This window comes from Lathamus discolor, chromosome 4, assembly GCF_037157495.1.
Source record: "Lathamus discolor isolate bLatDis1 chromosome 4, bLatDis1.hap1, whole genome shotgun sequence".
NCBI lineage: Eukaryota > Metazoa > Chordata > Aves > Psittaciformes > Psittacidae > Lathamus > Lathamus discolor.
This window is the reverse complement of record NC_088887.1, coordinates 71801835-71824419: the sequence shown is the minus strand read 5'-3', so window position 1 is coordinate 71824419 and position 22585 is coordinate 71801835. Positions and strand designations below refer to the sequence as shown.

General features: G+C 38.1%; 1 protein-coding gene and 1 long non-coding RNA gene across 4 annotated transcripts in view; both read right to left on the bottom strand.

Annotated features, from left to right (window-relative positions):
* Positions 1–22585, bottom strand: part of NALCN (sodium leak channel, non-selective) — a 232860-nt gene that overhangs the window by 18279 nt on the left and 191996 nt on the right. For all 3 annotated transcript variants that reach the window (XR_010612326.1, XM_065677983.1, XM_065677984.1), the window contains exons 19-33: positions 18164–18265; positions 17655–17724; positions 16290–16381; positions 16007–16129; positions 13680–13736; positions 13193–13313; positions 12963–13094; positions 10998–11165; positions 9732–9836; positions 8990–9096; positions 6451–6571; positions 6268–6366; positions 1592–1685; positions 954–1060; positions 473–547 (exon numbers count right to left, since the gene is read on the bottom strand). Coding sequence is in view for 2 of the 3 variants with exons in the window: in XM_065677983.1 (XP_065534055.1) it covers positions 473–547; positions 954–1060; positions 1592–1685; positions 6268–6366; positions 6451–6571; positions 8990–9096; positions 9732–9836; positions 10998–11165; positions 12963–13094; positions 13193–13313; positions 13680–13736; positions 16007–16129; positions 16290–16381; positions 17655–17724; positions 18164–18265 (1573 nt within the window). In the remaining variant the exon portion in view is untranslated. The remainder of the gene's footprint in view (positions 1–472; positions 548–953; positions 1061–1591; positions 1686–6267; positions 6367–6450; positions 6572–8989; positions 9097–9731; positions 9837–10997; positions 11166–12962; positions 13095–13192; positions 13314–13679; positions 13737–16006; positions 16130–16289; positions 16382–17654; positions 17725–18163; positions 18266–22585) is intronic.
* On the bottom strand, positions 19211–21951 carry LOC136013705 (uncharacterized). Its single transcript, XR_010612327.1, has 3 exons — positions 21754–21951; positions 21430–21662; positions 19211–19464 (listed from the first exon to the last, which is right to left on the bottom strand). It is a non-coding gene; the product is annotated as an uncharacterized LOC136013705 (long non-coding RNA).

The window sequence follows — 22585 nt, the reverse complement described above, 5'->3', positions numbered from 1 at the left end:
GGAGATATGGTACTAAAAAAACCACAACAAACCAACAAAAAAACAAAAACCTGAGAGGTTTGATGTTGTCACAGCTACAGAACAGTGGGTATCAATGTACCAAGCAAAATATAAATGGATGAAGCAGAACTTCCATGATACATCACAAACCCTGTGTTGTACAGACTGAATTTAATCTGAGATGTTCTGCATGAATAGAGTTCACTGGGTTCACCAAAACACATGGTGAAATGATCAGATTCAAATATATACAAAAGGACACAAAGCTCAAGGTGGTGGAGAAGAATGACTCTAACAAATTAAAAGCTTATTCCTGCAGTACATGTTTAAAGACAAGTGACATGAAAAGCCCCAAATATACATGTTCAGAAATAAAAACCATAGCAAAGAATGAGAGACCATCCCTAAAGACAAAGTAAAATATATACATACCAGTCTTCATCTCAAGAAGTCATGAAATATATTACTTTACCTCAAGGACAAAAATGAAGGTGAAAACAACAGACATTGTTGCTAAAGGCACAGTCACTGGATCTGCAGCATCCCACTGAAATGCAAACAAAATGCGTTCACAGAAGAGTAGCCGTTAAACGGAACTAAATTGCCTTCAACTTAATTGCCTTAACTTTTCTTGCAGGTTTTGTTAATGAATAGATTTCACTTTAAAATACACTCAGACAGGAATGGCATCTTGGTATATTCTTCTCTCACAGATTTACAACTTAAATGGAAATTAAAATTGGGGACCAGACTACAAAAAGGCAGAAACTGACTCAGCTCCACAAGTTATAATTAATCTACAGTGATCTGTGCCAACTGAGATTGCTGTATCTAAAAATCATGTTTCTGTATATTCATCACATTAAGGGCTCAGCTGATTGTTAACTGGTGTTAGGAAATGCACAACACATACTATCCTACTATAATGAAATGCTTAAAAGAAACACAATTACCTTAACTGATAACAACACAGACTGGGCCAGAACAAGTACAGCAATAGTTCTCTTAAAAAATGGATGCTGAGTTATATCATACATCTTAGCTCTAAAGCCATCATTATCTGAAAAAGAAAGTTTGAGGAGGAAAGTTAAAATACATACTGGCGTTTTTCTCCTATTTCTTGACATCTTTTCCATGTTCATTAGTGCAAAATAATCCTTTGGTAGTTTCAAAATACATTTCTAATTTTCTGCTACAATTTTCCATATCAAATAGGGTGTCTGAACCTATAATTTCAAATACTGAACACAGTGTTGCATGAAGGCTTTGGTACTTGTGGGGCAAGTGCATCATTCAACTGCTGTCAGGTTAATACATTCCATTCATATCATCAACAGCCAACTGCAAATATTTTTCATCTAGAAAATAATTTTTTCATTAAGGCTTATCCTAAAACCATCGAAGCACAACCTTTTTTGGGGTAGATTTTAATAGCCTTATTCAGAGATCTGTAGTTGGAGCCTGTTTCCACATTAACTTATGCACAACCTCCTAGTGGCCTCACGATTACAATTTTAATTTGAATCGCAGACTCCTGGGGAATTACGAACACTAGGGCACAACATGAATAAAACCAAAATATCTTTGATACCCGGACGAGGTGGGAGATGAAGAGGTTGTGCTATCTTCAGTCTGCTTTTCAGATCTTCCCATCGTCTCTGATCTACAGTCAGTAAAGCTGTCCCCTTAATAAACAAAGAGAAGCGTATAAAGCTTTTATCCTATAAAAGCTAGAACACTGAATGCTGTAAACATGAAAACGACTCACTTTGGTGACTGGCATAAAGTTACATATGCAGCTCTCCTTAAATAATACACCATTTGGGTAAAGGGGTCTAAAGTATCCACTGTTACTCAAGAGGATTTCTGGATGCATTAGCTGTGAGTTTCTGGGACTCAACTCAGCAGGCTGAGTTGTGTCTCTTTGTAGCAGCAGCCCAGTGTGGGCAGGGAAACACCGCAGGACGTCTTCCATTTGACTGAACATCGTTTGCCAAGAAGCACTGTTTTAAAGAGTGGCCAATTTTGTCTGGACTTCGCTACAGAAAATCCTGTGGCTCATCAGTACCACTACAGTTTCTGGGGGAATGAGCCCTCCAGGAGACTGCTGAGTCTTTCCTCAGCTCTTCTGCTTGGGGTGTAATTGAAATAAAATAGTAGTATGCTATGAATCTACAAAAGCCCTCCATAAAGGAATCGTTAAGGAGAGGTGGAAAATAAACCCTTGGGGTGGGAGGTGGTAGATAGCAATCTGTGTGTTTTCAGAACGTAGGAATAAACAAGCAAAGCCCAAACAGAATTCAATGTTATTTAAAATGACCTTGAAAACAAAATGAGGTCCTCATGACTTCAGAGAACTGTAAAATCTCATTGATTTGTTTTCAGTCAGCATGAAGCCTCACTGAAGGCTGGTCTGATCTCTGGGACTCGCCTGGGCATTGGCTTGTGTAGATACTGGAACTGCAGCTGGCTGTGCAACTGATAAGGTAAGGATTACTCCCTCTCAGTGGACATAATCTCTTCATAGAACTGTCCCCCCACACTGCACACTGGGAGTAGGTGTTTTCCAACATGATGTGGACCAAGCGACAGACATAAGGACGTCTATTGCTTGTGTCAGGCCCAAACCATACCATTTAGGAACACCTAAATTAAAAGGCAACTGATTTGCCCCAGTGAGAGTATCTGGTTTATATTCTTGGAGAGCCTTCACTGCAAACAAGACAAAAGGTGGCAAAGAAAAGTGGACCTTTGTAAAATTCAGAAATGGTGATGCCCAGTTGTTCTTTTGCTAAGAAACTACCACTTCCACCAGGGGGATGATTATAAAGGGACCAGAGAACACAGCCCCACGAGTGGGACTGCTGCTGGAGGAGCTGCATTTGCATTTGGACTTCAACTCAAAACTGACAGATAATATTTGAGCTGATCACATCTTCAGTTCTGACTGAACACGTGGCACTTGGGAGCTGTGACAAATGATGGGCAACGGATGCCAAATGGGTGGTGATGGAACACTTTCGGCTTGTGCCCTGTTGCTGGGGCAGTTGAGAACCTAGCCCAGACCTCCCATGTATCAGCCACTAAAGCCAAAGTCTACTTAAATCACCCACTGCTTGGCCAAGTAACTAGTTTTAAGAGGCAACTTAATGTCATACAGTGGAATGTCTGGCTCTCTTCTTTTTGGACTCGATGTCAGCCATCTCTTACTTCACATTTCTTTCAGTTCCTAGAAATTTCTTCATTCTACTTGAATATTGATTGGGCTGAGATTTCCCCCACTGCATAATTAACTAACACATTAATCTTTTCAGTTCAAATCAGAAGTTTTCTTTTCCCTATAATAAATGCATAAAAAGTAACAAGTATTCAAGAAAAAGAAAACCAAACATTACATGCCACAGCAGTTACCTGAGGTTACTAAGAAACAACTGAAGAAGGTGAACCGGATGACAAACAATTTATACTGACTGTATTTTTATTATCATGCAAATTCTACAGAAATACTGCATGACATGGCGGATGAATGTAATCTACAGGGAATTGTTATTAGTGAGTAGCTTTTCTGATGTTCAGACGAATGCATTCCCTGTATTCAGATGCAGAACTAAAGGAGGAGAACATTCATAACTAAAAAGGCAGCCATAGTTTGAGGAAAACTTAAAAGCAGAGAAATCCACCCCAAAAGGATAAATGTAAAAATTTGACAACTGTCTGAAACTAATGGGAACCCTAATTCAGGCCCTACAACTCAGACTTCCACATTTACACTGGCTGCTCATGCAGTGGTTGTCTGGACTAGGATGACTTGTTTAGTTATCCCCTGTGCTCACAATCCTTATAAGCCTCATGTTTACACCTTCCTGTTCCTTCTCACTTTGAATCACAGTGCACATAAGAAAACTTTTACTTTTCACATTCATTTGAGCTGTCCTGTGTCTTTAAAGCTGCATATCTAGGAGGAGGGAATGAAATAAGAATCTGCTATACAGTCACATATTAATTAGGAGTATTTTTCCCCTATGTTTCAGACTGTAAAAAACTGGTGAAAGATTTACACTGGTGCTGTGGGTAAATCACTTCAAAAGTAACCTGTGTTCTGATCACCTTATTCCATAGTCAAGAGCTGACTACACAGATGAATAGTGAGTTTTGACTTGATGATATCTCAGTAATTTCTGAATGAAATATCACAGGCTGCTTTTGCAGGAGCCAGGTTGACAAAGTAAATTTAATCTTGTGAGTGGCTTCTATGGAAAGAGTGGGAACTAAGAGCAAAAACAGTGTCTAGAAGATTGACAGCATGTATTAAGATTTGGCTTACTGTCACAAAAGCGTAATAGAAGTCATGCTAGTAAGGGCAAAGATCCAGCTCCTCTAGTCCCTTTTTTCTATGACAGTGGAAAAAAGTAGGTGCCTATAGGTGCAGCAAAGCAACCCAGAGCAGTAAGTGGCTCTTCATGATTCTCAACTGCCTGCAGAGCTGGCTCAGAATTCATGACAGGCACACTCAAGTCCACATTTAAAACTAAAGGGGAAATGCCCCACTTCCCCACTTCTTGATACTGTACGCACCACACCTCAAACAGGGTTTGAACAGCCATGATCGAAAGCTATAAAACAGCAGACTCTGTAATGTGATATTTCTTCTTCTCTCCTACATGCATGGCTATGAACAGGTTTTTGAGGAAAGCAGCCTGTGTATAAAGTGTAGAAGCAAATGAAAAACAATTTATAGAAGTGCTCAGCTCATATCTCAGTAGAGCTTCATGAACCATGATGTACATGACAGAAACATAGCCGAATACATCATAGCTATAGAAGAACAACATTATAATAATTAAATAATTTCAAATAATACTTTAGCTTACCTGTAATTTAAATTACATTATTTTTTTTTCCCGCAAGACTTGCTGAAAGATATTTTTTATTCATCGGTGTAAGGCTGACGCATTTGAAGAAGCAATATTACACAGCTGAACAGGAAGGGGCAAAAGCATCTCTAAAAATCCAGGGGAATTCTGATACTGGTAAGAGTTCATACTTTTAAATTCACTAGTCAAAATTTAGTGACTAAAAAAGAAAATGAATAGCACATTGCTCCTTGTTCTGTAGAACAGATGTATTTAACAAGAATGACTGTACTTCATCCCACCAAAACTACACTGGAGTCACGCAAACATAAAAATACCTTCTGAACAGCAGAGGTTTTAGGCTATTTATTTGACTTGCAATCTGCTTGACTTCATTTCATGATGCCTTACTTACTCACACTGGATGCAGAGTAATGTGCTGCTTGGCCCCTTTCCAGAAGGAGCCACATAGTTTCCTTGGTGGGCAAACTCAACTGTGTTTGCCACAGAGTTCGGGTCAGGGCCATAGTAGAGCCATGGCCAGCACCCAGTCTCTAGCACTACCAGACTGGGTTATCTTGCATCTCCAAGCCCCAGAGCACACAGTCGTCCTTTTCCTCCAATGCCACAGTGATAAAAAGATCACTGTAGATAACTGCAAACATCTAATTATTTTTCAGATTTCGAACTGAAAAGATGAAGAAAAGAATAATTATATGCTAGTGCCACAGGGGCACCAGAAGTGGGTCTTAAAAAGTGTCAGATTAAGGTATGCGCAGTGTGTATGCAGCAGTCCCACCCAGAGAATGCCATCTTTAGCAAGTGTAGACATAAGCTGCTCTCTAGCAGTTCACCTGGGGACAGGTTTTTCTGCTTTCCAGGGTAACCTCCAAAGCCCATGTGTGAGCTGCAGTTCCTAGAACACTAGCCACATTTTTGCATGAGTGATGGACACCTAATTTTACAATTACTCTGCTGTTTGCCAGAAAAAAGCCATACAGCTTTACTTTGGATCTGAAATACTCCAATCTCTATTGAGACCCCTTTAGTTGTAACACATACAAGCATACGATGCCTTTTTACCTGACACCTACATCAAACTAAAACACCAGAATGTGGAGCGTCTGTAAATACATGGTGCTTTAGGTTCAGCTTCCATCTGGTAACATGGCTGCATTGTAAATAAACTCAGACAGCTTTGAAAAGGTATGTGATGGCTTGCTGTCCTCACAGGCTTGAGTACTGTGGTAAATACGGATCAGGTCTGTCTGAAACCATACTTGCAATCTTACAGAATGTAAGACTGGTAAGTCAATCTTAAAGGCAGTCTTACCAGATAACATAACAGTATAATATCAGTTTCAGGTTTCTTACAGAGCCAGTTCAACACACAATAAACCACCCTACTCAGTACCTTGTTTTCATTGAAATTAGCGATGACAACTCCAACGAAAAGAGTCAGTCCAATCATGCAGCCAAGGAATACAAAAACATGAATGTAGATTCCATGGATCTGAATAGATAAAAATAAGATGAATAGTTAAAACAAATCAAAGTATGTGTTGTAGAATTCAAAACCACTGATGTATTTTCTTACCGGCCCAACACGATGAATAATAACATCTCTGACTTCTACCCAGCCTTTTAATGAAAGAACTTCAAATAGTGCCAGCATTGCATTCCCCACATTGTCAAAGTTAAAATTCCGAGGATTTGCCCTGAAATGCATAATAAAAATAGCATAAATTCAGCAATAAAGTTGTTCTATTGCTTACCTTGACTCTTCATAAGTCTAACATTTAAATACCTTGCAAAGTTGGTGTGAAAGCTTCTGAAATATCATTCAGAGTTCTGTCTCAAGAACAAAAGAACAATAGCAACACCAATAAACATGTACAGCATATCTTTGATCGCTATGTATGTTTTATCTTCTTACTCAGAATCCGATTCACAGCAATAAAGCTTGTAACAAGTTGCTGCATTTTAGTGTTTTTGTCAATTATATTAGAAAAAATACAGTATTTGTGAAAAACTGGATCCAATGGCACTGACCAGATTCCAAAATATACTTACCTGAAGAAGACCAATCCCAAACCCACATAAATGATTCAGACTCCAAAGTCAGTGAGATCATTTAGAAAATGCTGTTCCTTATTCATTACCATTGGGAACTGATGGTCTAAAGCAAAAATTACTGACAGGACATCACATCTTCTTGGCTTTCCTATACCATATGCTCTGACCTTTTGTGTCAACTGAGATTCAAGAGGATGTTTCCAGCTGAAAATTAAAAGCGTCTTCTTTGGGCTAGGTTAGCACATTGCTCTGTCTCTATAATCCAAGACAGATAAGCTAAGTCGTCCCATTAATTTTCAACAGTTTATAAGGTAAATAGTTGTATTTGAGAAGAATTATTATCTTGTGCTTGTGAAAATCCAACCATTCAATGAAAAGAGCTCTCAGATGTAGATATTTCTTTTAAATGCGGTCCTTATACTGACATCTGGCTCTTGAAAACCTGGCCTGACACAGCCAACAGGTGGTATAAATGCATTTGCAGTAGAACATTTTTCTGCAGTAACAAAACATTCCCCAAAGTTTAGAGTTATGCTGATTAAGACAGTTTTTGCTTACTTCTGGATCAATCTGAAGAGGATTAAATTTGCTTACTTGAGGCAGAATTTGTGTGAAGCATACGGAAACAAAGACTTCTGCAGATGTCAGAGTTTCACTGCCTATTCAAATCACAGCATATTATTTCATTAGTGTAGGATGGCTCTGAATCTACCACTGCTGGTACATTCTTTATCCAGACATAGTCAATTAAAATAATTGTGGCTGTTAAGCTGATTTTGCAAAATGTCAACCAACTTAAAAATGCAAACAATTAAAAAGAGGGTTTTTTTGCTTGTTCAGGTGTTGGGAAATATTAAATGGACTTTATCAGAATAAAAACCATAAACATAATGCTAGCACTTAAATATTTTTTACCACACTTCTGCACCAGACAGACCACAAAGACTCCCTGCATTGGAAGCTGCTAGAAAGAAGATGCTAACTGGCATGGTTGATGGCCACAGAAGAGAAAGGCTGGTTTTAGACATGACTTGCTCATTGGTTTTTATGGGTGTCCTGGGTTCAGCAGTAGCAGTCATTTTTCTCCTTCTTAGTAGCTAGTGCAGCGCTGTGTTTTCATTTTTTGGCCTGGGAACAGTGTTGATAACACTGATGTTTTCAGTTGCTGCTCGAATGTTTGGTCTGGCCAAGGACTTTCTGAGCCTCATGCTCTGCCAGGGAGGAGGGGAGGCCGGGAGGAAGCAGAGACAGGACATCTGACCCAAACTGACCAAAGAGGTATTCCATACCACAGCACGTCATGCCCAGGATGTCACCGAGAGTTACCCGGAAGGGCTGAGGACTGCAGGGTTGGACGAGGTATGGGTCGGTGCTCGGCTGGGGGGAGTGGGGCGAGTTATCGGTCAGCTGGTGCTGAGGTGTTGTATTCTCTTCCCTTGTTATTTCCTTTAGCATTATTATTGGTGGTAGCAGTAGTGGTTTGTGTTGTACCTTAGTTACTAAACTGCTCTTATCTCAACCCGTGGGAGTTGCATTCTTTTTGATTCTCCTCTCCGTCCCTCCAGGAGCAGGGGGAGGGCAAGAAGGGGGGGGAGTGAGTGAACGAGGTTTGTGGTTGGGTTTAAACCACGACAATGGGTAGCTGTAGGCAGGTTGATTTTAATTTCTTTGTCTTCTTTTAATATTTATTATTGGGTCGTCTTGATGATGTATAGATCTCAGGATGTCTTTATGATAGTACTAAAGAACAATTAAGCGATAATTTTGGTTTAAGACAATAACTCCCACTGTAATAGTAATAATCACATCTAATTCCTATTTAAGTTTAGTACCTAAGGGTGTTTTCTTCCTTTCTGCTTTGTGAATAGAAGAGCAGGTCAAATCTGGAAAAGTTTCATATATCTGCCTTTTTACTAAATGTACCAGAATTTTTACCCATAATATCATTTGGCTTACAATAAAACCCCTCCATCAGTAATTTAATGCTATGAGATCTGAGCCATTTTCCACATCATCAGCTTCCTTTTTGAAGAAAAATAGGCCAATCTGTAGCAACTCACCAGACTCGTGGCACCCAAAATCCAGGCTTTTTCTCTCCAGGTCTTAATTTTAAATTGAGATTTTTGGAAACACTTACATTTATTCTGAAGATGCCATGACAATCTTCCTATAGTGAAATAAAACACAGCCTGAGATTAAATAATGGCCTGTAAGATCTGCCAAAATGCCAGTATAGACAGCACACTTGCCATGATTCAGAAGCAATGTAAACAGAAATGAAGGGTTATTTACAGGTCTGGGATTATCAGTCATGGACCTTTACCCAAACGAAAAATGCATCTTAGGAAGGATTCAAAACCCCTTTCTCCTTCCAGGACAGAGAGTACCTTTAATTTTGCAAGACTACCTAGCCTTTCACCTCTTTCCTAAAGACAATGCTTCTTTACGTGATGATGATATTTCTTCAAATTGAGTAAGAAGCACAGCTAATGTTCTCCTTGTAGCTTACATAGCATTTTCAGTGATTTTGACCTCTAGAAGCCTAATCTGCTTTTGAGCTGCTGACCTAGGAATGCAAAGTGTCATTTTCCATGAATAATTCCATGTGACATCCAGTCCTTTGCAGATAACATGGCATGAATTTGATAATTTTTTTCAGACAGTCCCAAATATTTGGACTTTACTTTTTACTCCTTTGACACCTTTCCCTTCATCATCCTGCTTTGAACAAGAAAGTGCCCAAGATTTCCATCTCTCATATGATAGCATGCTATTATTTTGAAGCAGAAAAGCAGTTCTTACCCTAGAGATGATGTGTGGATCATTGCATTTAGCCAGTTTTCCAGCAAACAGCTGCACTCCAAAGCTTGCGAAAACAAGCATTAATGTCAGCAGCAGAATAGAAACCTGTAAACATGAAGTCAGACTTGTCAAGCGCTCCTCCTAAAGACTTGGAAAAGGGGGTCAGCTCCTTCAGTGAACTGCAGGGAGGATCTATTTGTTGGATAAACCTGAAGATATGGATTTTGTGACAGACATGCTACTTTAGGTTCTGATACAGTATCCGGGTGCTGTGTTATAATGAGCATTAACATAATATCTAAGAATTGCAGGTGAGGATCGAAGCTTTCTTGTACTCAGTGTACCACCTTGCTAAATTCTTTAAGCCTAAGAATTGCCATTCACTTTAAAGAGAACTCTTCAAGTACTTGAATACATGCTGCTTCTGTTTTGCAGAATCAGGCTTTACTAATTAATCTGAATAAGCCATTGTTAGATATTTAATTCCATGATAGCTACAGTAAAGATACACATGAGCAATTATAATATAAATATCGTCAATAGAATACAGAATCTATAAAATGCTAACTAGCTATATACTTTTTGTCCTTGCTTTATTACTGTCTGCAAGTATTTTGTAGCTTAGGTTTTTGTAACAACCTGACGCAATACAGCATTCAGTTAAAGAACAAAATGTCTGTTGTTTAGGCTGACAAATATCACATATGTTCCCCAGACAATAGATTAGGTTCTGATCAAACAATCAAAGACTCCATTATTGTTAATATAAGTGCATAATTGTGATCATAATAATAACAACAATGAAATAACAATCATATCCAGATCTGTGATGAACAACTATATTGTCTCTGGTTGCCTCTCCAAAAACTTGGAGGTAGACCTTCAACGCAGAAACCAGGTTTACTTTTGCTCTTGTAGAGCTGCCATACCCTACTTCTCATCTTCCTTCCCCAGTTAGAACTGTGAATAAGGGGTAGATTTTATTTCATAATCCTCATCCTATGTAATTATGGAAAAAGACATGCGGAATGGATAATATAATTTATAGAAGAATTGTTGTAGCAGCTTTATTCAGTATAAATGTGAGTTACTTATATTCCTAATCTTTAATCTGTTCTGTGATCATCTGCAGTGGTAGCTACTACAAAAAATCAACAAGCAACAATGGAGAAAAGATTAGAAAACATAAACATTATAGGAAAATGGCATCTTACTACTCCTCAGTATCTTCTTTGTAACAACAAGAACAAAATAATAGGCACATACCAAAAAGATTTCCTTAAAGCCGCTAAACAGCTCTCGCACCACCTTCCGCATCTGAGGAACCAGTTTGAAAATTCTAAGAGGTCGGAGGCAACGAAGTACCATTAAGAGCTGAGCTCCAGATTTGGCAGGGACGTTCTGGGGCATCCAGCACAGGAATATCAAACTCACCTTGAGGAGACAGGGCAGGAGAAGACAAAGGATTGGGCTACAATGTCTTACCTGACATAGACACAGCATAGAAGATCAATAAACACTTCACTTCCTTAAAATTAAAGGGAAGACTAAGGCAAAAAAAAAAGAGCCTAATTTAGAAAAAGGACTGTATCTCCTGTGCCCTGGCTGACTGTCCTAACTGATGGGCATCAGTTTCATCCTCTGTCTTCTCCTTTGACTCAAAATCTATTTTATACTTCTCAGCATATTGAACACATCCAAAAGAAGAAATTAAATTGGCTGGTTCAGAGAAGTGACAAAACTATATTCTTGGAGCAGAAAGCATCATTTCTTTCCCCCCCTCCTCATTTCAAACAGAGCTTTTAGCCTGAAACTGAGTTATCTTCACCTGGAAAGGTGTTAACAGTTTCCTCGCCAGTTTTTCCTACCGCTTTTTTACAGGCATTAGTTTTGTGACTGTGTGGTTTTATTAAACAAATATTATGCATTCAGAAGTGTTTTCAAACAGCATAGTTGTGTCCTGCAGTCTGAACAATCTCTAACAGATGGTTACTGATTATAAAGTCTGTTAATTAGTTCTTATTTTTTTAAAAGTATTTATAAGGCCAATCTCATTATAAGGGGATAGAGGTGAGAGTGTTGCGAAGAGGCAAATGAATGAAAAATACGGAGGATGAAGCTGATATCACCAATATGATTTTAAACATAGTGCAATTTGTTAGAAACAACAGTAGTAAAAGACAGCCACCCTATCAAAACAAAAAGATTTGCCAGTGCTTCTGACTTTCCTTGATAGTCTTTTAAGACCACCACAGGCGCATTTGGAGTATCCAAGGTACAGCGTCTAAATCTTCCCTCAAACAAGCAGAGGGATTCAGAGAGATTTTAAGAAACTAATGCACATACTGATTATGCATACTACAGTAGGAGTTTTGCACAAGCATGCATATTTTTATTTATGCTAACAATGGAATCTGTGATACAAATTGATCATGACAAATTTTATGCAGCACATCTGTCTGGCGGATTAATCTCTTAAAGATTTAATCTAAATCCATCACAGACTATTTGCTTAGTAATTTCTTCAGTCAGAAAATATTCTGTATCATGCTGAGTACTGGTTTTGACACATTCTGTGGTGTTTATTGTCATATGTGAAGAGCAAACAGATCCCCTTCTCTTGTATTTGAATGGAATGCAAGAAATTTCTGGGGGACAAAGAAAACAGAATATTTTTTCCTAAGAACTGCTATTGATAGGTATGCAATACAGAAAGACGCTGCTTTACTTTCTTCCTGCTATAGCAATGTCAGCAACAAGGACGTGCCTTCCTGTCAAACACTAAAGGCTTTTGAAATACCTTCTATAAAGCAGGAGAACTGTCAAGAAAGGAGGAAGCAATGAATGGCTAAGAAATAGATAAAATAAAGATTGTCCTGCATAAAAATACTGAAGCAAGGGCATGGATCCTGAGCTTACTTGGAATGAAATTGGGTCTGATACTTAAAACATACAAACAAATAAACAATGAAAAGGGGCCATACAATGGCCTTTCAGTAAACTGTCAGGTGCTTATCACAAGTCAGTGTCTTTTTAGATGTCTAAATATGTATTTGTACAGATGACTGACAGGAATGCATATGAAAACAGTGGTGTTTGTACACAAATTACACTACTGCATTAGCACCAGGGCACAGAGCCAGATTTTTTTAATGTTACCAAACATTTGTATCTCCAAAGGTATCAAAATTAAGAACACTACAGAAACCCCCCAGGAATATAAAAACTTACAAGATATATAAATATGTCCATAACGCCTCCAAAGTCCCTAATGACAGCTGTTGGTGTAAAAAACAATCCATCTGCCATAATCTTCAGATTAAGCTCAATGCTCATAAATATTACAAAAACATATTCAGCAATCTGAAAATCAAAGCAGAGAAGAGTTTTAATTTAAGAATCCTGTGGAGAAAACCAGGGGACTGTGCTTCATTACACATAAAATGATTCAGCAACAGTACCTGGAGTGTTGGAGCATGCATAACTCTTCTAAAGGGGGATTCAAACATCATGGAAATGCAGGAGCATATAGTAACAATGATCATGACCCAGTCCAGGTAAGTAACCAAACCCAGCAAGTCACTGTGAACAATACATAGAAATAACATTACAGAAATGCCAAAAGTGTTGTGTCCCTTGTATTGTGTCTATACCACACTTAAGTATTTTCCTATGAAAAATTAAATTAAACTGAGGAGTGTCAAAGATTTCAGTATTTCAGAAATGCATTGTAAAACTAGGCAAGTTACATGCAAGTGAAGAAGAAAAGCCTGATAAAAAAGTCCTCTTCCTATTTATCTTCCTCCCCATATAGCTCCATTGAAAGAAAAACCTTTTTGGGAAAAAAAGAAGAAATACACATGTGCATACACATACATGCATGTGTGCGCTCACACACATATACTGCAGGCTTATGTGACCAAGCAAAGTTACTTTTGCAGTGCTTACTAAAGCTGATGGTATTTGGTATTTTTCACAGCTCCAGTAACAGGATCTGTTTTAGAACTATAAAAAGAAGAAAAGATACAGTCATTTACATTTTATTTCAGTCAGTGTTATAATTATACCATGCATCCATCACTCAAAGTAATTTATAACCAAAATCAAGGCTACATTTTATTTTGGCTTAATTTTAAATGTCTGCATAAGTTTCATTTAATTCTATACAATTTCAGCCGTATTATCAGCAGAGCTACTATCACTTTAATTCATGGCCTACCTGCAATTCTTTGAACTGAGAGTTTTTTTGATCTTGCTTTTGTAAGCAAGGATTTCCTTTTGTAGTTTGCTTGGGCATGGCAGGGATAACCTGCTACTGAATTTCACATCCCAAAGTGCTATCCCAAGGAGTTTTTTCCTTTTACTTCAAAACCTCCTGGACCATATCCTCTGTAGACTCAAAAAATCCTTCCACAAACCCTATTTCTGTTATTATTTCTTCCATTATTTTCTGATTAATATTACTAGATTCTCCATGTCTGAATTGTCCTATGAAATTACAGCACTTCACTTACCATATCCAGGATCCCATTAGGCAGCCAGAGAGAGTGAGAACCACTCTGTAACTGGTAAGCACATATCTAGGTGACGCAAGCTAAGTTCTTGCTCCAGCAGTTGTTTAGACCTTTTATACAAAGCCAAATGGCTTCAGCAGAATCTACAAGAAGCCTCCCCTGTCCCAGTGTTTAGGGTGGCTTTTTACTTGTATTTCAAATCCTTGTAGCATATCATGCCAGGACAAGATCTGCACTGAGGTATCCTATATTCCATTTGAGGACTGTAGCTACTGGGATGGGAATTTGCCATCACTTCTTCATTGAAGTTAAAGTGAAAAATGGACTGACCTGAATTGAGGCATTACCACCAGAAGAGATTTCATGGTTATAAATTACAAGAACACACAATCAGAACAAGAGGCATCTTCCATGTGCTAGGTTCACTCATTTACACCATTCCATAAACAGAAAATACTGGTTTTGGTGCCTTCCCACTGAACCCACTGACTTTGGTGTCTTCTTAAGCTTATATCTCTTTCCCACATTGTATACAGTGGCATTCCTCAGCCTTTTTTTACAAGAAAATATGATTCATACCAGTTTGAAAAAGATATCCAGAATATCTTACTTGGCAAGCTGGATGGGACAATGAATAAAGTAAGCAGCATTGAAATAAATAAAAAAATGACTCTTTACCAAAATCAGTGCACTCTTGGAATCGCACACATTTTAATTGAACTGTTGATAATATAAATATCCTGTTGCCCTTGGGCACTCCACAATGCTAAGAGGCACTGACATGTATTTGACAAGTGGATTGGAATGTATGTTTGTGTGTTTTGTTTTGCTGTTTCAATTTGCAACTGCTTCATGAGCCAGCAAATCACAATCAAGTTAGCAGTTGCATAGAAAAGTAGGCACCTAACTCAAGGACATGTTTCTACGTAGACCACTTGCATATGATCCTTGTAAATCTGAGTATCTAACCTTCCTCTTATTCTACCTAGAAGTAATTTGTTGAAGGACACACAGAAAATCAATAATAAAGCAGGTGCTGAAACCAGGTCTGCCAAGTGCCAAGCTCATAGCCTTAATCTATCTTTTATCTTACATTGTCTGTTTGCAACCTAACATGCATTACCCTCCAAAATTAGGGTGTCAGTCATAGAGGTTTAAAAGAAGAGTTATAAGATGATTTTATATCAACCTTCTTGTACGTAGACCTGTGTCTGCCACACTTGCACACACCCACAGTTTATTTACTGAGCCTTCTCATCGTTCATCTGGCCTCAGCTTTTCTCCTTTTATCTCCCACAGCTGAACACCTCACTGTCCCATTCTGGGTCTCTAATTATGGGCTAAGGAGTCTTCAAGTGAGCACAGCTGGGATTCATTTCACCTTTATTCTTTGAGTAACTGTTGGTGTATAAAGACTTCCTGCCTTACAATGAGGAATAGGAAGGGAACAGCAAGCTGATTCCCCAAGATCTAAAAAAGGGGGTATAAAACATGAGCCCTTCCTCTCAGTTCACACCTATGGTTTCCCCAAGGTATTGCTGCACCTCAGCATCACAGATTGCTCAAATGTCTGTGCCCTTATGCACGAGTTCATTGCTTCCATTCTTCCAACAGCAAGACTGTAACATTAGCAACTGACTGCCAGCTCGTGTGGCGACCACAATATACACAGTTTTCCTTCCAAAGTACAAGCTAGGCCTAAATCCCTACAATTAAAGTAAATACTTGTTGGAACCAATTGTTGATATGGAATAAACTTACGCATTAAAGCGAGCTCGTACCACCACTCGGCAGAAATTCCTGAATCTGTGCTCACGACCAACTATGAAAAGTGGTTTATCAAAATAAGGATGATTCTCTCGCAGCTCCTCTTCCTGGACTTTCCTTTTGAAAGACAGAATGTAAATTATTAAGTGATATGCAGCCAGCAAAAATACCCCTTACACTTAGTTCTTTTTTTCATCATGACTCTCAATGCTTTTACTTCACAGAGAGAATACTTAATATGGAAAAGTGTGCACTCAGACTTTAGATTTTTAAATACCTTTTCATTTCAGCTTGCTCTTTTTTTTCTTGGATCATCTTTATCTCACTGTCTTCTCTCTGTGCATTTCTGTATCTAACCGTGTTGGAGTGCTAGAAACAAAAAAATTCCTTTCAAACGAGGTCTGTGGGTTGTTTTTTAATGTTTTAGATGAAAGCAAGATACGGTATTTTACATAGAAACAATCAAATGAAATATCTGTATTTCCAAATGCACTGCACATCAATTCAGTCAAGCATATTGTACAGTATTTTCTGTCTACAGCACAAGACTGCTTATTTTCATCAAGGTTAATTTCAGTTTTAATTTCATGCTTGAAGCCCCATCCAATGCAACTTTTAACTTTAAAAGCAAAGGTCCTGTAAGCTCAGCCAATCTCTCTGAACTGGAATGAATATTATCAAAGTTACTAAGGGCAAATACTGGGAAAGAAAAAGCTTTAGATGCCATCTCGGCTTCTCAAGCCTGCTGCATGTGCTGACAGGCAGTGAGCTGTGCAGAACATACAGGTGGCGACTATGAGTTCAGGGAGACGGGAGAGGCAGAGAGGACATCATCTGAGCTCATTCTGTGGAGGATACGTCCACTACTACTATTCAAAGTGAGTCTTTGGAGCATTCCTGGAGTGGCAGTGCTGGGTTTTGCCCTTATTATTGTACACAAGCAAAGCCACATCTGCTTTAAAAAATTAGTTACCTATGGTTTCTTTTTATTACCATGCAGGGTAATTAATTAGTTACTTCTTACGCAGTTGTTTTTAGGTATGAAGCACATCTAGAAAATGACTGTCATTATTTGGAAATGGAAGGACTAATATTGCCCCTTTAATTATCACAGTCACAGAGATCCACAAAATATCATTATGAATTAGCAGAAGTGAAAATGCACTTAACTGCATGAAACTATACCACAGTGGAATCCATTATTACTATTCTCACTTTTAGTCTTTGCTCGTTTGTCTGACAGTCCTGGTGTTTGAAAAATATTGTTAAACTTCCATTAAAAATTTTGAAGTGCCGCTCTGCCAGCCTGAGTGATTTGTGTAATTCAAGAGTAAGGCTTTTTAAGGTGTCCTGGGTAGCAATTGTTGTGTTCCTAATGTAGTACCTACAGCTTCAGTGGATCTGTCTCGGCAAGTGTTTCAAAATCAGTAAGTCTGTCAGTGAAATAACCATGTCAATTATTTCGAGGATAATTCCAATGCAGTTATGGTATTTATATCATGATTTCCTGTCAAGATTTCAAAAGACAAACTGTAAACAAGATCATAAATGGACATCAGCCTTACACAAGCATTTATTATATAGTACATGTTCTTATTTCTTATATTCTCAGATTCAAACTATCATTTCTATGGGGACTTACATCTTGAGTCAACGTTTCAAGAGATTTTCCTCTGCTGATTCGCTGGCTGTTGGAACCGTGTCTCAGCGACCTGAAACAATCATAATCAATTTAACGATACATCTCAAGATGAAATTTTGACCTTTATAGGATGGCCATTATAAAGCACTGCTCTCCAGCCACACAATTATCTCAAATTCTTATCATTTTTCTCTTGCTAACATCAGAAGCTTATATGTTCTTCAATTGTTTTCAATTCGGTCTAACATAAGTTAATTTCTTTCTTTCTGATCTTTAAATTGATAGCTTTGTAGTTGGCAAAGGAAATGACATTTGAAATAAAAAGGCACTTTTTTCATTTATGTAGTACAATGAATTTCATTATGGTTACAATGAAGAATGTAGAATTCACTTCTTTGTACAAGTAAGTAATTTCAGTTTTTCACACGTTAGGTATTGCTCAATGTTAACTCTTTTTGTTGCCTTTATTTTAACAGTATTTTAAAACCATCCTTTCTGTCCACGTTTACCTGCGTTCTTGTCGTATATGATGCTGGACACTAAGAATTGACCTTTCTTTTGCAGGCTGCCCCTCAAAGGATCCGCTCAGCATGCGTTGTCTAGTGCAGGCCCTAGGAAGAAATACAATGATGATGACATAGAGTTTTCAGTATAAATGGTAATTTCTGAGGTAGTGTGTTCAGACAAGTCAGCTTGGCTTTCTGGGAAGCAAGTGCACAGCTTAAAAGACAATAACAATAAACAGCAATGTACTTACCATGAAAACATATTTCCAAGGCAATGGGCCCCACTCTGCAACATAAGCAGTCATCTGATGAATCTTCTCCATGACTTAGCAAGGGCCATCTATGAGGCTTTTTTCAGTCTGTAGTAGAATTCATGGCTCTCAAGACTTCACAAAGTGTGAAAAGGGTCAAGCAATGCACCAACTATCAGTAAAACCAGCTTCTTGGCAATAAAGAAGGGAATACTACAAGTGCAGATGTCATTTAGGGCAGCTCCCTTTCACAGCTGTATGTAGCAAAATGTTTACGTATACACTCAAGGCTTACAGCATATCATTGAGTGTTCTTCTACATGACTGAGACCATATGTGGTTTGAAATGAAAAGCCGCACATTGCTGATACCCTGTAATATGAAATGTCTGCTCTCTGGGAATGCATTGAACTTGTAACATTTTGTTGTGTGGTTTTTTTCACTTGTTTGCTCATTTGTTTAATTTTGCTTTTGCTGAATTTTGGCAAACACTTTTTTTTTTTGGCAGAAGTATCTGTTGTTTAGCAAGTGTGCTACAGCTAAACAGAGCATGCACATCTCTATTTTGATGGCTACAATGAAATGGATTTGCTCAAGAACAAGAGAGGTTTCCCCTAAAACAGCTCACACAAACTCTCTGATGGCTGAAAAATGAAATGTCACCATGAGAAATATATTTTAACTTTCCAGGAATGTTGAATTTTTAAAATTTAAGCAGTGCACACCTTATTGCTCTCCTTGTGTAATGCAATCATTCAGAGAAACACAAGACCCACTGGTAATATTTCACACCTTTTAATGAACTTAATATCCTTCCTTTAAAAATAAACAAACCACAAAAAGAACTCCATGCTACTGGAATAACCACTCTATTCACCAGTCTGCTGTCTTAAATGCTATCCTTGACAGCATGAGATGATCATGCTTGATGGCAAAAGGTGTTCCAGGCATATTCTGTCACCACTCTGATTTTGTTTTTCACTCTTCTCCACTATGTCTCATTCTTTTGCATTGAAACATGTAAATGATGTTAGTGAGCATGTAAAGTGAGATCTGGAACAAAAATGAGAAGCTTGTCAGTGTCATCATTGCCGACCATACTAACATGCTAAAAAAACACATTGTGCTTCATTTGTTATAGAAGGCATTAGGTTACACTACACTGAACTGAAGCATCATGCCATTTAAGAAAATTACTGTATGTCTTATAAAATACGGCTCATCTTAGCTAAATCGTGTACATTTTAATACTAATAGATTTTAAGCATTACATTATGGAGGATGATACTACATGACACTGCCAGAACAACAGCAATATCATTTGAGTACCTGTGTAATTTTCTTAAAAGAAACCCATAACATCAAAAACCAAACAGACGAAAATTATTTCCTATCTAACTCCATTAAGATGACAATCAAGCTTTTCATAGCAGAGACAACTGGAAACTTCTGGGGTCTAACTCCTGTAGACAGACTTCCTGTTGTGACAAAGGGGCTACCTTATCTTTTTTTTCCTGTAAATTATTGTGCTCTGCTTTTAACAACTTGAAATTATTTTCTTGACATCAAAAAGTGACTTTGTCATAAACTTTTCATGTGCATGTACAGGTTACTTGAATACCAAGTTACAGGAACTCTTAGTGTCCATAATAAAGGAGAACATTAAATGCTCAAAAAATAAATTCTTGACCTGACTAATGCACAAGATGGCTTATTTGATTAATGGTACAATAAAATACACTTAGCAGTATACTATATAGAATAGTTATGCACAAAGGATAACACCAGTAGAAAGCCAGAGTTGTCTATGATCTCTGCCTACTAAATCTATATTTAGCATTTATATCCATTGCCTCATTTAATTTCTGGAAGCCCTGCAACTCCTACTGAAGTCAACAGAGAAATAATGAAACACCAGGTGCGTAGCACAGAGATCAGAAATTTTTATTAGGTAACTGCAAAGAAACTTTCTGTATTTTCAGAAAAAAAGACAAAAAGATGCTGTGCTGAAAAGGAGGAGGCTCCCAGCATTCTCCACTTCATGGGAGCTAGTGCCTTAATCTTCCTTGTATTCATTCTTAGCAAAAGCCATGCTTTGTAATCCTTTTGACTTAGGATTTGTTTCAGCTATTGAGACACCTATTGTCACAGATCTTTGAGGACTTTTGAAAAAGAAGGCAGGTGCCATGAAGATTTCATAATTGCATAGTTTTCAATTTCGAAGTCTACAACATGTTTTGTTTTCTTACTGTAGACACCTACACTTACATGCTAATCCTCAGTGCCTATATGTGATCCATGTGTCCAGGCTTCCCTAACAATCAGTGGAGAATTAAAATGGTTGCACAGAAGGGGCTAGTGCCACCTGCCATGCCTTGCAGTATATTTTGCTTTGCTTCCAGCTGCTGCTCCAGCAGGGTACAGGTGCTCTACAAATTTCTGTATTACCTGCCATCCTCAAGAGGATGTTTTGGATATTCTCTATCACCTCATACATTAGTAAGATGTCCATATGTGGACAACTTCATTGAATGCCTGTTCAATTAATTTAATTGATGCTGTTTGGAAGGTATTCAAGTACCCATAAAGTGGGTATCTAAAGACAAAGCAGTCAGCTAAAGATCTCACTGGGCTCAATTGCCTGTACTGTCTAGATCTCTGTCAGCTAGAAGATAGAAGTCATTCCTTAGCTTATAAACAGACCTGGTGTCTGTAAATGAATGTCACACCTCGGATAATTACTGTGTGACAGCATTAAGATTTAGCTCTATGTGGCTTGCAAACTGGAGTTAAGAAAAAATGTTTTCTTGACTTAATACATATTCAGGTAACTGCAGCGGGTCAGAATCTTTTGACTTTTCTTCGAACAACGCAGGCAAAGCTACCTTTTCTAAGCTAAAACTGTCCTTTCCATCTCCATATATAATCTCTGTAAATATATGTTCACTTGTCGAGGAATGTGATGAAATAAAGGAGAAGAGACAGGAAATACATCAAGTTTCTGGACTTTGTACTCACCTTGCAGAACCCTGAACGCAGTCCAGCACATGCTGCAAATTTGCCTTGAAAAGCACAAATACAGTAAAATACCTTAAAAAAGAAAATCTAATCTAGTAGGTTATCAGAAAGCCAGGCTACAGGTAAAGACCATGCAGAACAATATGATACTGGGATACCACATTGTACTACCTGTGAGAAATTATGATGTCTGAAGTTTTGAAGTCTTCAGACTAGTTCATGCTTTGGAACCCCTGAAAAATAACAGTGAACAGTGTTCAAGTAACATCCTTTGAGCTAATGTAAAATGTTAAATGCTTTGATCAATACTTCAAAATACTATACCTTTAATGAATATTCTGAAGACTCTCCTTCATTGTGAGGTATGCATGTGGCTCACTTTTTAGGGAGGCATCCTTTCTGCAACAAGCGTTTACTCATCTTCTTGCATTCCAGTAGAACACCAATTTGCTGTTTTTCTGTATTATCTTAACGAGCAAATACTTCTGCAGTAGCTACACAACTGCATATATTATGAGGTACTTTTGTCCTTGCTCTCCCTGATATGTGCTCACACTGAAGTCTCAGCTGTCTGGGATACCTCAGTAAAACACTCAATTATCAGCCTCTTTAGTGTTGCTTTCACTGTGACTCTATCTTTACTAAATTCTTCTATGTTCTCATTTTACTTCCATCTAACTTGGAATATATGGTTAAATGTGACAACCTAAGATTCATAGTGAATCCATGTGACAGGCATTCTGGCGTTTCCTTCTTTCATTTTATGAATTTAATTCAGTAAGGTACTGTCTGAATAGCAAGCAAAATGCATCCTCTTCATCCAGATCATTGACAAAGATTGTCCTTAGCCATGCTTTTGTTGCAAATGTATTTACAGAAACATTTTCAGTCTTCTATGGCAGCCAGATTAGATTCTAGTTGGGCTTTGGCCCCCCTAACTTTCTCCCTGCATAACCTCTCTTTTTTAACATGACTTCGAGACAAAGCTCTCTGTTCAGCCAAGCTGGTCTTCTTCCCCACTTCTTGAAGAATGACCAGCTTTTCTGTAGTCCTTTGCCCTTCAGGACTGCCTTCCAAGGGACTCTGTCAGCCAGGATCCTGAACAAGACAATGTCTGCCCTCTGGAAGTCCAACGTAGCAGTTCTGATGACCGCCC